The following is a 14,000-nucleotide window of genomic DNA, read 5'->3' as shown; positions in this document are numbered from 1 at the left end:
ATAATATTTACAAGCTGAAGATTGATACTAAATTAAAATTGGACACTATACTATATAGAAAAAAAAGGCTAACATATGAAAGAAAATGTTTGAGCTATTCCCTATAGAAAAAAAATGCACTGATTTAAGAATTATTTGATGGAAGATGAGACACCACAGAATTAGGCAAGGTCCAGGCTTTGCTTTATAGAACAGGGACTCTGGTGTCAGCCAAGACCCGTTTGATGCCTGCAAATTTCTTGCCCACTAACTTCAATCAGTGACCCCCAAATAAAAATCAAAATTGTTTTAATAACAATGTAATGAATAATACTAATGATAATACCATTAAGATGGATTCGCTCCGTATTAGTTCTAGTAAACAGAATTATTTTTCTTCTTTAAAACTGTGTGTTAAAAACCACGATTCTAGAGGTAATAAGTGTTTGGAGCGTGAGACCACCACAGAGAAACCCTGTAGGAAGGCTGCCCTTCAAGGCGGTCCCCAAGGGTCAGCGCCTTCGTCCACTGGGGGTACACATGAGCATGCACTCAGAATGTGGGTCTCCATTTTCAACAGGCTGCATTTCCACCCACTTGGGCTCAGCAAGTCCTCAAGAATAACAGGGTCCCGGCATTCCCTGGCCCAAGGGGTGTCCAAAGACTGCACCCACGTTACACAAATAGGCTGCCCTGGGGGTTGGGGGTGACCCAGCTACATAAACACACAAGCATTCCAACGTCCCCAGGGCTCGACAGCCAGCAGACGTCATGATGAGCTACAGAAAACTGACAACTGGTGATTTATCAGGCTAAAAACCGATTATCCGGTTGAGTTTTCTTTTGCTTTTACAGTGACACGAAGATTAAAAACAGTGGAAAGGACCTGCGGGCAGTCCCTGGATATGGGGTTGCTCTACAGAGGTGAGCCTTTTTCAGGGCAGCAAGTGGGTGCCTGGGAGGTTTAACGGCACAGGCCCAGCCTCCTGGACCCCACAAAGCCTGCCACTCGCCTCGAAATGTGTCGTTAGCTTAGCCCTCTATTTTAGGTACATGTGCACATTCACTTCTTTCAATCAACCTCCTCTTTCTTCCAAGTTGGCATGGAACAGTGGAGGGCACCTATTGCTGCTCTAGGTCTGGCTCCTCGTATAGCTCTGTAGCATTCGTTACGCAGTAGGGTCCAACTTACTCCAGGCTGCCGTACAAATACGATTACCGCTAGGGTTTCAATACGAAGTGTCCCCCAAGACTTATGTGTTGAAGACCTCTCCCTAATGCAGCCATATCCAGAGGGGGAGTGTGGGGCAGTGAGTGGATGAGGGCTCTGACCCCACTGGTGGTTCATCCATCGATGGATTCGTAATCTGAATGGACTCCTGGGATCGGGTAGAAACCACAGGAGCAGCTGAAGGGACCCAGCTGAACGAGTGGGTTCTGGGGGCATGCCCTTAAGGACTTCATCTTGTCCCTGGCTGGTCCTCCCTCTGCCATCCCTTGCTTCCTGGCTGCCCAAAGCTGAGCAGCTTTCCTCAGCCATATGCTCTTCCACCAAGATATTCTTCTGCCCTCCCTCAGGCCCAGAGCATGGTGCCAGCTAGCCGGACTGAGGCCTTTGAAACTGAGAGCCAGAGTACACCTTCCTCCTTTAAGTGGTTTCCATCAAGACTTTTGGTCAGTGATGAAAAAAGTCTGACAATACAACCATTTTCTAAGTATGCCTTGTTAAAAATCAAAATCACAACCAATTTAAATATTGTGCTTTAGTTAGATTCTAGGATCAGAAATGCCTCCGTAAACAGGGTGAGCGTTCTGATGAGCTGGGTGGAGTCAGTCAGCTTGACAGATGGGAAAGGCCCTCAGCAACTTAGTGAGACTCTAAGCAACTTAGTGAGACCCTGTCTCAAGTTAAAAAATAAAAAGGGCTGGGGACATGGCTCAGTGGTAAAGCACCCCTGGGTTCAATCCCCAGCACCAAAAAAAGAACTATACCGCATGTGCTCTTTTGAACACCTGGGCAGGAAAGCTCTGGAAGTGATTCCAGCTGAGGTTCTGACCTCCCCACCTGGGGGTAGAAACATGTGCAGGCATACTGGTGGCTGCAGTGATGGAGCTGCTATCCACATTCAGCATCTGGGGACAGGGGCTTGTCCCCCAACCCCATAGGATATGGGATTCCTGGTCCCAGGTGCTCGCAGTGCCACCTTTGAGCAGCACCCCACAGCAGCGGACAGACTTATATTCCTTGTACTCACAGCATGGCTGGGAGTAGCATGACTGAGCAAAAGACTGAGCCGTGGTTTAGGGATCCAGCAGGTGGCCTGTCTTGCAAAGGATGTGCAGAACTCAGGAAGTGACAGGCAGGAGCCCTGCAGGGAGCAGCAGCTGGGACGAACCTGAGTCAAGGTGCACCTCATTCATGGGCTGATAAAGCAAGAGTTCCCTGTGTCATATGAGAAGGCAGCATCTGTCTTTTCTGCCACGGGGACAGTCTATAAGAACCCACCCAGTATTAAGTGGAGGCCAAGGGCCCGGAGTCGGGTACTCTGAGGATTCACGGCCACACACCACTGTGGCACATGAGGGGAGAGGTGCTGGGAAGCTGGTTGCCTGTGGGTAGATGGGAACTGTCTAACAACCGCTCTGCTCAGTCTTTCAGTGAATCCCATGCAAGTGGGTTCAGTGTGGGACCCGGGAGCTTCTCGGGGGTTACCTGGCTTCCTCGAGCACTCTCCCCATCACTTCGTTTTTTTCCCTGTGGTTGGCATCCTCGTTTAAATCTGTTCCCCCGAAGATGATTCCAAAAGGAATATGATGACCTGGGAACCGGTGACAGGAAACAAGATTTAGCTTTGGAAACGTCCCCAGCAACCCACCCCAGAGGATGAATGGAAAGCTGCCATTTCAGAGCAAGGCGCTGTACGGAGCGGAGGAGTTCGGTCTCAGCCCACAGCGGCAGCTGAGATCCGTCACTGGAGATGCCAACCGCTGTGTCCATGACTGGCTTTTGTTTTTTCAATTAATTTGCTTTAAATTTTATCAGATGAAAAATATTGGTAGCTACCATCTACCAAAGCCAAGTTTATCATTTCTGGGAAACAAGCTCATCTGTGACCATCGAGGTTTGTGACAGAGAAAGGGGCCTCCCAGCTTAGAGCTGTCGTTTGTCATCATGCCAGCCAGTGGCTGAGGGGATGTAAGAGACATGATCCCAACCAAGTCCCCAAGCAGTATGCAGCACAGCAGGAGGGATAAATCATAGCCACAGGGCTGCAGTGGGAACCAGGTACCCACAGTGCTGAGCACTACAGCAGGAGGGACCCTGAGAGGGCAGACGCAGACTCCCAGTGGAGGCCAGGTTGAGGGAAGCACAGGGCGAGGCTGTCCCTGGCTCACTCAGGAACCAAGTCATGGGCACCAAGGTGCACAGATCAAGTTCAATGATGTGCTCATCACAAACGACTCCCCTGCTCCCTGAAAGGACTTCCAAAGGTCAACTAGAGTCTCCAAAGGCTCTACGGCCTGCAAACCCGCAACAGGTCAAGTCCAACTAGAGTCATCCTGGGGTTTGCCACACAAGCTGATCCCTTTGAGTGTGTAAGGGAGAGATATTGAACTTTCCTTTTAATCAAAGGAATTGTTTTCATCATGGAAATTAATAGATTCCATCTTTCTCTGTCTATCTAGATTGCTCTCACCCTAGAACGTCACTGCCAAGAATTCAGCCTCAAGATACTGAGCAGAGCTGTAATGCAAGTGCGTGCGATAAAGGTGCTAGAAGAGGGAGAATCTGAGACACAATCTAGCTGATCACTGGTGGAGACAAGCCTTGTTTTAGGAGGGGTGTGTGAGTGTGTGTGTGTGTGTGTGTGTGTGTGTGTACTCAGAAAAACTGACAAAATCTACTGCTAAGTGAGGAAAACAAGCACGTGTTGGTCAACACAATGTGTGTGTGGCTGTGATAAATATGTTTCTCTACACATCTAACATCTGTGCAAAGACACTCGACACAAACTGCCGCGGCCTCTGGGAAGACCCACCAGGCCCCAGGTCCTAATGGGTAACACTGAGGTTCACTCTCTGATGCTTTATGCTATTGGAATTCCTGACTGTGGACCTGTATGAACTTTCCCAAGATACACAGGCAGAACAGGTACGTAGTGAACCTGGTTCCCCGAGCAGCAGGCTTAGGTCCTGAAGATGCTGGGATGGGCTGATGCTCACCCCATGTGGGAGGACGTGACTCTCTGGGGACTAACAGATCTCTGGGGGCAGTAGGGCAGCCAGTAGAACTGAGGTTGCTAGAAGCTGCCTGCAGACAGGGAAGACCACCCTGGGCTATCCCAGTGGTCCATCCTAAGGGTCAGGAGGGAGGCAGGTGTGGGTCACACAGGGAGACAGCCATGGAGGGCTTGGAGCTGCAGGAGGGGCCATGGGGCAAGATGAGAACTGACCCAGGAGCCTCTGGGGGTGAGCACCACCTGCTGAGCCCCTGTAGCTTAGGACCTCTAGATCCACAGGTGTCCAGAACTATGGGACAATGAATGGGTCCTGTGGTACCTTGTCACGCAGCATTAGGCAGCCAAAGCAGCCTAAGCCACCAAGGAAGTTCCCTTGGCAAAGACTGCTGGTGAAGAAGGCAAAAGAGGAGAGAGGGAAAGCCTTTCTCAGCACCTAAAACGCTGCTTCAGAGGCAAGCAAGGCCCCAGGTCTGACTGACACAAAGACACCCTGCTGTGGTGGAGGAAGCGCCAGACTTGGGCTCCAGTCCGCCCTAGGCCCTAGGCTCCAACCAGCTACGCCTGGAAGACTTGACTTAGGGCAAGGTGCTCATTGCTCTGATCCTTGCCCTCTCCCCAGAAACAGGAATGGTACTAATTAGCTGGTTAACTGACTGATTGCTGAGATCTTAGAAGAGACTGTGCACAACACGCCAGGTTCCCAGCAGACGCCACACGCTGCTTTACACCAAAGACACTCGAATACACCAGTCCAGAAATTCTCTGAATTACATTAGCACTTAGAAGAATGGAACGTGAGCTATTTCACCTACTTATTTTTTCAGTTCTCATTTTACAGTTAAGAAAAGGAAGTCCTAAATAAGTTGCACGTTAGTCTTAATCACAAGACTTTTTTTAAAAAAACTCACCATAATTGTAATTGATAAGTTCTAGAAGCCCTTTTGGACTTTTTCTGCAGCATGATATGTGGAGAGTGCATTTGCAAAGCTATTTTTATTAGTGTACATATTTATGGTGTTTTGAAATATGTGCACATTGTAGGATGGCTAGATCAAGCTCATTGATACACACATTACCTCTCAGACTGTTCATTCTGTGGTAAGGACATAAAAGCTATTCTCCAGCAATATTCAAGATGCAGTTCATTTCTGTTAAGGACAATCAGCATGCTGCACAACAGATCTCCAGTTTCCTCCTTCTGACTAACTGAAGCTAGAGTCTTTACCAATGGCTCCCCAGTGACCCCACAGCAGCTTCTGGAACCATGGTTTCAGCCTCTGCTTCTAGGGATCCTGAGATTCCACAGTAAGTGGGCTCCTGGGATCTGTCTTTCTGTGTCTGGCTTATTTCTCTTAACAGAATATCCTTCTGATTCATCCAGGTATTTGCAAATGAGAGGATTTTCAAAGCTGGAATCCCACATGTATATATACCCATTTTCTTTATCCACCCATCTACAGATGGACAGTGAGGTCAATTCCCCATCTTAGCTGTTTTGAACAATGCTTCAGTGAATGTGGGGTGCAGATGTCCTAAGGAACACAGGGGAGACCCTCTCCAAAAGTGTATGCAGTGGTCTACTCACCAGTATTGCTTACAGTTGAGGGGAAAATGGAAATAGACACAATCTTTCCTAGCCAACCATACTGTGGAAGACCACTCAAGGACAGAAGGAATGGTCTAAACATTGTGTTAGGTAAAAATAGATAACTGAATTATGACATGACTGCAATTTTAAAAACACCCACAATCTGCAGAGTGAGAGCTGGAGGGTGGGCTGGAGGAAGAGAGCTAGCCGGATGCCGGGTTTCACTTTCGGAAATCACCAATTCTGTTTCCTCTGCACAGCAAGTGGTTAGACTCCTTCTTGCTCAGTCACCTGAGCCTGTCGGCTGCCCTGTTAGGTTTAAGCCTGAGCATATTTTCAACAAGAAACACAGGAGGGCTTCATTCACACAGGGGACTGCCAGCATCAAATGTCCTGGAAAGTTGTCTCTCACACGCTGGTTAAGGCCCCTGAAAGGAGCTGCAGGGTGGCAGGTGTCACAGCCCGAATGAGAACAGCTACAAGGGTCCCTTATTAAACACTCCAGAGACTGACTGCAGTGTGGACAGGCCCAGAGGGAGTAATGAATGTGCCATTTCAAAGTTCACATTTGTACTGTTTTCTGAAATACTCCCACTATTACTGCAGTATATCTGCAAGGCAGACCAATGTTGCTAAGGTGCTAGCCCTTTGTCTGCATATTTGTTCTAGCAACTTTCTTACTTAATCATGCCCTCAGCAAATACTAATTTTAAAAAGAAAAGTCAGCTGGGAACGGAGCTCAGTTGATAGAGTACTTATCTCTCATGCACAAGGCCCTGGGTTCAATCCCCAGCACCACAAGGGAAAAACAAACAAAAAGTGAACTTGCACTTGTCCAGGTTAAGGTCTTGCTTATGTTGAATACACACAGCCACACACCCATGGCTTGTTTTCCTCCAGCAATATGTATCAGAAGCTTAGAAATGCCTACACCCTAAGATCACTTCTAGAAAATTCTAAAGTAAGTGAGATGAAATCTTTTCCAAAAGAATATGTAAACGTCTGTTCATCAATACACTGTTTATAACTGAGGGGGAAATAAGATGCAATCCTTCGACAACAGAGGCAATGTTCTGATAATGTTTTTAGGTAAAAATAAGTAACTAAACTAAAAGTACCATATGACTACAATTTAAACATACACACTGTGCAATATGGTGAGAAACCTGAGCAGCATTTTGAGTATTTCATATCTGCTTAGCCCCTACTCAGCAGCCCACAAACATCTTCTGAAGGTAGTTGCAAGTTTAGATTATAAGAATGTATCTTTTTTTTTTTTTTTAATTTATTTTTTAGTTCTCGGCGGACACAACATCTTTGTTGGTATGTGGTGCTGAGGATCGAACCCGGGCCGCACGCATGCCAGGCGAGCGCGCTACCGCTTGAGCCACATCCCCAGCCCCAGAATGTATCTTTTTTTGCAAACTTAATTTTTGAATAAAAATGTGAAACAAATGAAACCAAATCACACACAGAGTCTGGTCCTTTCTGCCTAAAATCACAGGTGCCATAGTTTCTTCCTTGCCTTTTTATGTAGTTTCCAAATCACCTACTAATGTAATTTCAGAAATCAGTGAATGTATATATTTAATAAAAGACTATAAAAGTTTCATGGTACATGGAGTAGAACTGCAGTTCAGGCAGTTAGTAACAGTGTAGCACCTGCTGATGTGCAGAACTGGCTCATGAGTACTGGGTACCTTGCCTGGTGAAAACCGCATGGCCCAGCAATAGGCTTCTCACCGGCCGAGCTTCCGTTGCTTTTCATAGGTTACGCTACCCGGTTTTACTTTTTAAAAGATAGCCCTTGGGAAGGATGATATTTGATTTCCATAATGAAAAAAATGAGCAACAGACGAACAAATAAAAGCAGAGCCAAATTTACTCTGAGGGGTGCTGCCTCTGGTCTTGAAATTTGTTAGGTGGTACAATAAAATTGGTTAATTGATTTTTCCTCAGGGTTGTCTGGGGATGGGGAGCTTGAGCACCACAACTCTTAAGAGAAGAGACGCAAACCTAATTTCAGATGTCTTTGTGTTTGTTGAAACAGAGGTCAAGAATGGGAAAACTGAAAAGAACCCAAGTTCAAAGAAAAAAAAGCATTTTTGACTAAAGTGAGGGGAATAGGTCCTTGCTCATCTGCGTAGAATGTGAACTGGAATAATCTTTCTGGGTAGCAATTTGTCAGTGTCAATCAAAATTTAAAATAATAATAATAATAATAGGGCTGGGGAGGTGGCTCAAGCCATAGCGCGCTCGCCTAGCATGCGTGCGGCCCGGGTTCGATCCTCAGCAGCACCACATACCAACAAAGATGTTGTGTCCGCCGAGAACTAAGAAAAAATAAATAAATGTTAAAATTCTCTCTCTGTCCCCCTCTCTCTCACTCTCTTTAAAAAAAAAAAAATAATAATAATAATAATAATAATACTATCCCCTGGCCTACAAGTTTACCTAGGAATGAGTACTACTGATAGCTCTCATAATGAAGTTAAGACATAAAGGTACTTCAACATTGCTTAGAACAGCAAAACTCAGACTTCAATAAATATGTGCATTCTTACAGTAAAATTCAGGTTGAGTAAGCCTAATCCAAAAATCCAAAATTTGAAATGTTCCAAAATTGGAAGCTTTTTGAAGACTGACATGAAGTCACAAGCTGGAAATTTCCAATTCTGACCTTACATAACAGGTCACCAACAAAAGGCAGGCACACTACAATACTCTATAGAACTACCTTCAGGCCAGGAAATAAGGTGTATAGGAAATATAAGTGACTTTTTAGACTTGGGACCCATTCCCCAAATATTTCATTATATATATGCAAATACTCTACAATTTTAAAAAAACACAAAATCACAAACACTCTGTCCCAAGCATTTCAGAATAGGAATACTCAATCTGTACTAGGCAGCCACTGAGGGGAGGCTGACATAGTTATGCAAGTGGGGAAAGTACATAAGGAAATATACAGAATAGCCCGACTTGTAGGAATAAAATATATTCCACATTGCAGGAGAAACAATTTGAAAGAAACACCAGGTATAGACGACATAGACAATACCTCTTGTAGCCAGGAGGACTCCAGACTAGGCTGAGGGGCAGCTGCAGCTATCCATCGGCGATAGACTCCCATGCACCTGTGAGCCAGAGCCAGCACAGGCCTCTCTCTGGCTCCAGGAAGAAGGTTACTCTGGCACATTCTGGGATAAACCTCAGACTCTGCTACATCCTATGTCACTTAGAAGAGATTTGGGGTCCTATGCTGTTCACAGAAAAGCACTCTCTGTGAATAACACTTTCAGAAGCAGGGTCCCCGCTTCTGGAAAGAAATCACTTCTGACAGTGACGGGTCCCAGAAACAGGACAGCAGGTACACTCTTACAGGTTCATGAGCTACAATGCCCATACCAAGACATGCACTGCAGGGGCTGAAGTAGAAAAATTCGAAGACAATTTAAGGTCTATAATTTGAATATTTCAAATCGTGGCACTTCCAAGGTAGAGTTGCTAGGGCTCCCATGGGTGGAGATGCCTCAACTGTGTGGCTTGAAGGAGGGGCATCTACGCAAACAGGCAAAGGCCTTCGTGGTGGCCAGTCTCCAAAACAGCAAAACTCAGACTTCAATAAATATGTGCATTCTTACAGTAATTAACTGTATACGCTCTGGCTAGGACCCATGCCATATAGAGCCAGGTAACCAACGGGACTCGTGTTGGGCGGCTTCTGAGGCTGGGTGGTAGAAGACAAAGTGACTTTGCATTTTCTCTCTCTTGGGTTCTTCTCTCTGGGAGAAGCTGGCCACCAAGTCTGAGGACACTCACATGTCTGTGGAGAAGCCTCATCTCCTGCCCACAGTTGACTGAGCTGCAATCATGGATATGACCCTCCAACAGCCCAGGTTGACCCAATGCCCAGGTTGACCAGAGCACACGAGAGCCCCTAGGACAGAATGTCCAGCCAGGCTGCTGGCAAGCGTGTCGCTGAGAGCAGCTAAGTTTGGAGGTTATGCAATAGTAGGTAACTAATGCAATAGATATATTCCTAGAAGAATCTACATGAAAAAATACTAGCTGGCTGCCTCTGGGGAGGACAAATGAGGCATAGGGGACAAGAGGCAGGCAAAAGATCCCTTTTCATGCCACACCCTGGAGTCAGGCCTTACTCCTAGCTGGGGGAATGTTTTGCCATGCACATTTTTATTTAACAAATAAAAAAGAGCATGAGAGCAAATGTCCCCATGTGTGGAGACATTGTCCCAAGAGGCTCAACTGCAGAAGTGAGGAGAACCTCACCTCACCCTTGACAGTGAAACTTCCGAACACTGAGGAAGCTTCACATATTTTGTGACCAAAAAGTGATCCCAGCATGAGTGCCGTAGATAATGGTGGTCTACAAGTGACTGCTGTCCCCTGAAACATACAGCATAAACGGCACCTTCACCAGGCCACCAATTCAAGAAAGTCCTTCCTGGTTCAGCTAACACAGAACACCTGTCCTGCCCCAACTCAGGGCTATGCTCTCAGGGAAGCCAGACGGGCCGGGCATGTTACAAAACCCACCATCTGCAATAAGATCAAGACTGAAACAGGAGAAAAGAAGGACAATGTGCACCTCCTCTGGGTATCCCAGGAAGCAGCCTGCTGGGCTCCCGAGGGGGCAGCAGTCTCTGTAGGGACGTCCTGATGTTGACCTCATTGGTCTGAGAGCTCATCCTCTGCCATCAGGTTAACCATCTGTCACTCTGCATCAGGCAGAGATATCGATCACTTCTGTCCAGTACAAAAGAGTCCCAAAGCCAAGGGCCCCATGACCTACTGGACCTTCATTCCTTTTGCAGTTAACCTAGTGATCTTATTATGACATTATTTCCTGAATTGCCTGTTTCAACCCAACTCTCACAAGTGGTCTAAATTAGCTTAAGCACCATAGCATTTTCCTCATTAACCTGAATTAAAATCTGTCATAATGACTCATGTGTAGAAAAGAATCCCATGTTTAGCTTCCAAAAGGTACACTTTGAACTAGGAAGTACACATGGAGATAGGATAGCCCTCTTCACAGTAAAGACAGTTTCAGCATCCACTTGTTCTGTGTGGACACAGCAACCACATTTTGGAAAATTGCTCAGAAGGAAAACAAAGTGAAGAGCTCCTTGAACTCCTTCCACTTGTGTTCTGGATAAACAGGGTACACCACTGTGCGCATTTTGGAGGTTCCAGGTGCTCTGGGTTTTCAGCATTCCCACTGTTTTACTTTGGAAGAGTGTATTTGTCAGCTTTTTCATTGCTGTGACCAAAAGACTTACAAAGAACAATGTAGAGGAAGTTGGCTCTGAGCTCACGGTTTGAGAGGACTCCGTCTATGGCCAGCCAAATCCACTGCTCTGGGCCTGAGTGAGACAGAGTGCATTGGGGGCAGGGGAAAGCTGCTCAGGACAGGGCAACCAGGAAGCAGAGAGCTCCTCTCACAAGGGACAAAATATAAACCCTAAGGCAGGCCCCCACCATGTGACCCACTCCTGCAGCCACACCCCATCTGCCTACAGTTACCTCCAAGCTAATCCATTCAAGTGGATTAGTTCACTGCCTGGGTCAAAACTTTCATAACTGAATCATTTCACCTCGGAACTTTCATGAGTTGTCACACATGAGCTCTTGGGGGATAGCTCACAGCTAAACCCCCACAAAGAGCAGGAGGGTTACCTTGTAAGAGTCGGCCTCCCCTGTAGAGGTGAAGAGCCAGAGCTGCCTCCAAGTTCTCAGCCGCAATGAGGTCTGAGATTTCAGACGGTCTTTCAAAGTCAAAGGCGTCTTTCAGAATGCACACGTGTCCTGCCGCTTCTAGATGGTCCCTGTGTCAAAAACAGAGAGATGGGGGAAGATGAAGGAATGCGGACATGCCACAGCTCACTCCTGTGATGGGGAGTTGAAGTCAATTCCACGAGTAATTTCTATTTCTGAATTGCCATTTAGAGGAAATCTGCTTTGAAATCGAGAAGGCAGCTCAGCATCGAGGACAGCAGCATTTGTCCACCAGTCTCTGATACAACAGACTGTGGCCAGGATAAAGGTCAGAGGGCCATGGCTAATTCAGGCTGGCTTGGCAGACTTCAGATGTGGAATCCACTCTGCCATCTCCAGTGACATGTGCTGAACAAGAGAGTTCCTTCTCTGTTTCTTTGACTCCACGTGTCACTTTTTTCTCTTGCCCCTTTATTGTGGATTGTACCCCAAATCTGTCTTCAGGCCGCTGTTAGTCACTTCTTAAAAAGGACTTCAAAAGTCACCTATTACCATGACTTCAAAAACTACTTCTTGGCTTTTCCCTTCTACCTTCAGAAAGAATCCCTTTCAAACACATCTCTTCCTTCTTCCCATTTTAACTCAATTCCTGGTAACATAAGTCACACATGCAGAAAAGAACTGTTCAGGATGATACCAACAGCACAAATGAGAAACTGGGAAAAAACTACCATTTACAACACATACAAAAGAGAAAAAGCTAATTTTCTTTATATATAAAGAACTTTTATAGATCAATAAGAAAAAGCCTAATAATCCAATAGAAAAATATAGTTGGGCATAACATTGCAGTTCACAGAAAAACAAAAGCAACTGGGATTTTATTTTATTTTTTTAATTTATTAATTTTTTTTTAGTTATAGGTGGACACAATATCTTTATTTTTATGTGGTGCTGAGGATCGAACCTGGTGCCTCATGCATGATTGGCGAGCGCTCTACCTCTGAGCCACAACACCAGCCCCAACAACTGGGATTTTAAATGAAGGAAATGGAACTCAATTTTGTCACTTTTTAATGTAAAATATCTATAAAGACCAAGAAGTCTTCCTACGACTTCATGAAATAAACCCTCCTGCACACTATTTGTGAAAGTAGATTAGTCCAACCTCTTTGATGGGTGGTACAGGAACAAGTAGCAAATCCAAAGCACACAAGCCTTCTGGCCACAACTCCATGTCCAGGGACTTACTCCAGAGGTACATTTAAATTCTATGCAGAAACGGGCAGCCAGGAATAGCACCGGCGCTATGTTTGAAAGAGCAGGACTGAAAACCACCATCCAACCTGATCTTCTGCCACTAAGACAAGGCAGTGAGTGGGTCACCACAAAGTGACTCCAAATGAGCTCCAGACTCATGGTGAGCAAAGCAGAGAATACCTGTGTAGATTCTGTGTTGCACAGAGCACCTTGAAGGAAACCCGGAAAGGAATGGTAACATCTGTCCTAACAGGACATGGAAGCAGGAGGGGGACTTCCCACTACATTCCTTATCCTCTTGGGGATTTTTTGCTGTGTGCATGCATTACAATTCATAATTATTTGAGATGTGTGTGTATATGTGCAGGTGACACTCAGAGTCACGTCTTTGCCCTGATTAAAACCTCCAACAGCTCACAGTAGTCAGTTCAATTAAACCACGTGAAAATGAGGTCCTTCTTGGTCTTGTTAATGAATAACCTGACCGCTGAGCATGTCCCCACTGCAAAGTCCAAACACCCCAGCCCAGCTCAGGCAGGCCCCACCTCCCGCCACAGCCCAAGCTGATGCCACCCATGGCCAGCCCTGCCTTCCACCCACAGGACAGGTTACTAGCCAGCCACCTGGCCCCACCTCTTGCCCATGAATGTTGACAACCCTCCTCCCACTGTCTGCTCTGGGTCTCCCCCTCTGTATCCCTGCCACACTCCCCCCGCTGCACTTACACCCTCTGTGCTACAGTTACATGAATGGTGAAGTCACAAGTTGGGGCTCTGGTGACAAAATGAGCAAATAGATGATAATCAAATACACTTAAAATGACCCTTGAGAATTCTCCTAAATCACTCAGACAGCCTGAGAGTCTGAGATGCAAGCCCAACAGAGCCCTTTTTACTTTAGCTCCACCAGCGGGATCATTATATCCTTATCCAAACAAACGAATTGGCCGCCTGATGTGGAGGAGAAATATTTCACAAAATCCTAAGAGTTAAGAGTCAAAGAAAGAGGAGGAGGAAACTGAGGAAAGAGAGAAAGGAGAGATGCGAGGAGGAGAGAGATCAGGAGGAAATGCAGCGGGAGAAGAGGAGGAGGGGAAGGATGTGCAGAGCAGGAGGAAGAGGAGAAACAGTAACGGGTGTAAGAGCAGGAGGAGGAAGAGGGGGAAGAGGAAGAGGAGGAGGTTATCT

At 46.2% G+C, this 14,000-nt stretch overlaps 1 protein-coding gene across 4 annotated transcripts in view; it reads right to left on the bottom strand.

Moving 5' to 3' along the window:
• Nucleotides 1-14,000, bottom strand: part of Glt1d1 (glycosyltransferase 1 domain containing 1) — a 68,125-nt gene that overhangs the window by 49,312 nt on the left and 4,813 nt on the right. For all 4 annotated transcript variants that reach the window (XM_078039379.1, XM_078039376.1, XM_078039378.1 and 1 more), the window contains exons 2-3: nt 11,515-11,663; nt 2,693-2,798 (exon numbers count right to left, since the gene is read on the bottom strand). In XM_078039379.1, the coding sequence (XP_077895505.1) occupies nt 2,693-2,798; nt 11,515-11,663 (255 nt within the window). The remainder of the gene's footprint in view (nt 1-2,692; nt 2,799-11,514; nt 11,664-14,000) is intronic.

The sequence above is a fragment of the Ictidomys tridecemlineatus genome, chromosome 2 (assembly GCF_052094955.1).
Source record: "Ictidomys tridecemlineatus isolate mIctTri1 chromosome 2, mIctTri1.hap1, whole genome shotgun sequence".
NCBI classification, from domain to species: domain Eukaryota; kingdom Metazoa; phylum Chordata; class Mammalia; order Rodentia; family Sciuridae; genus Ictidomys; species Ictidomys tridecemlineatus.
Note: the sequence above shows the minus strand (reverse complement) of the source record. Positions and strands in the feature narration are given on the sequence as shown.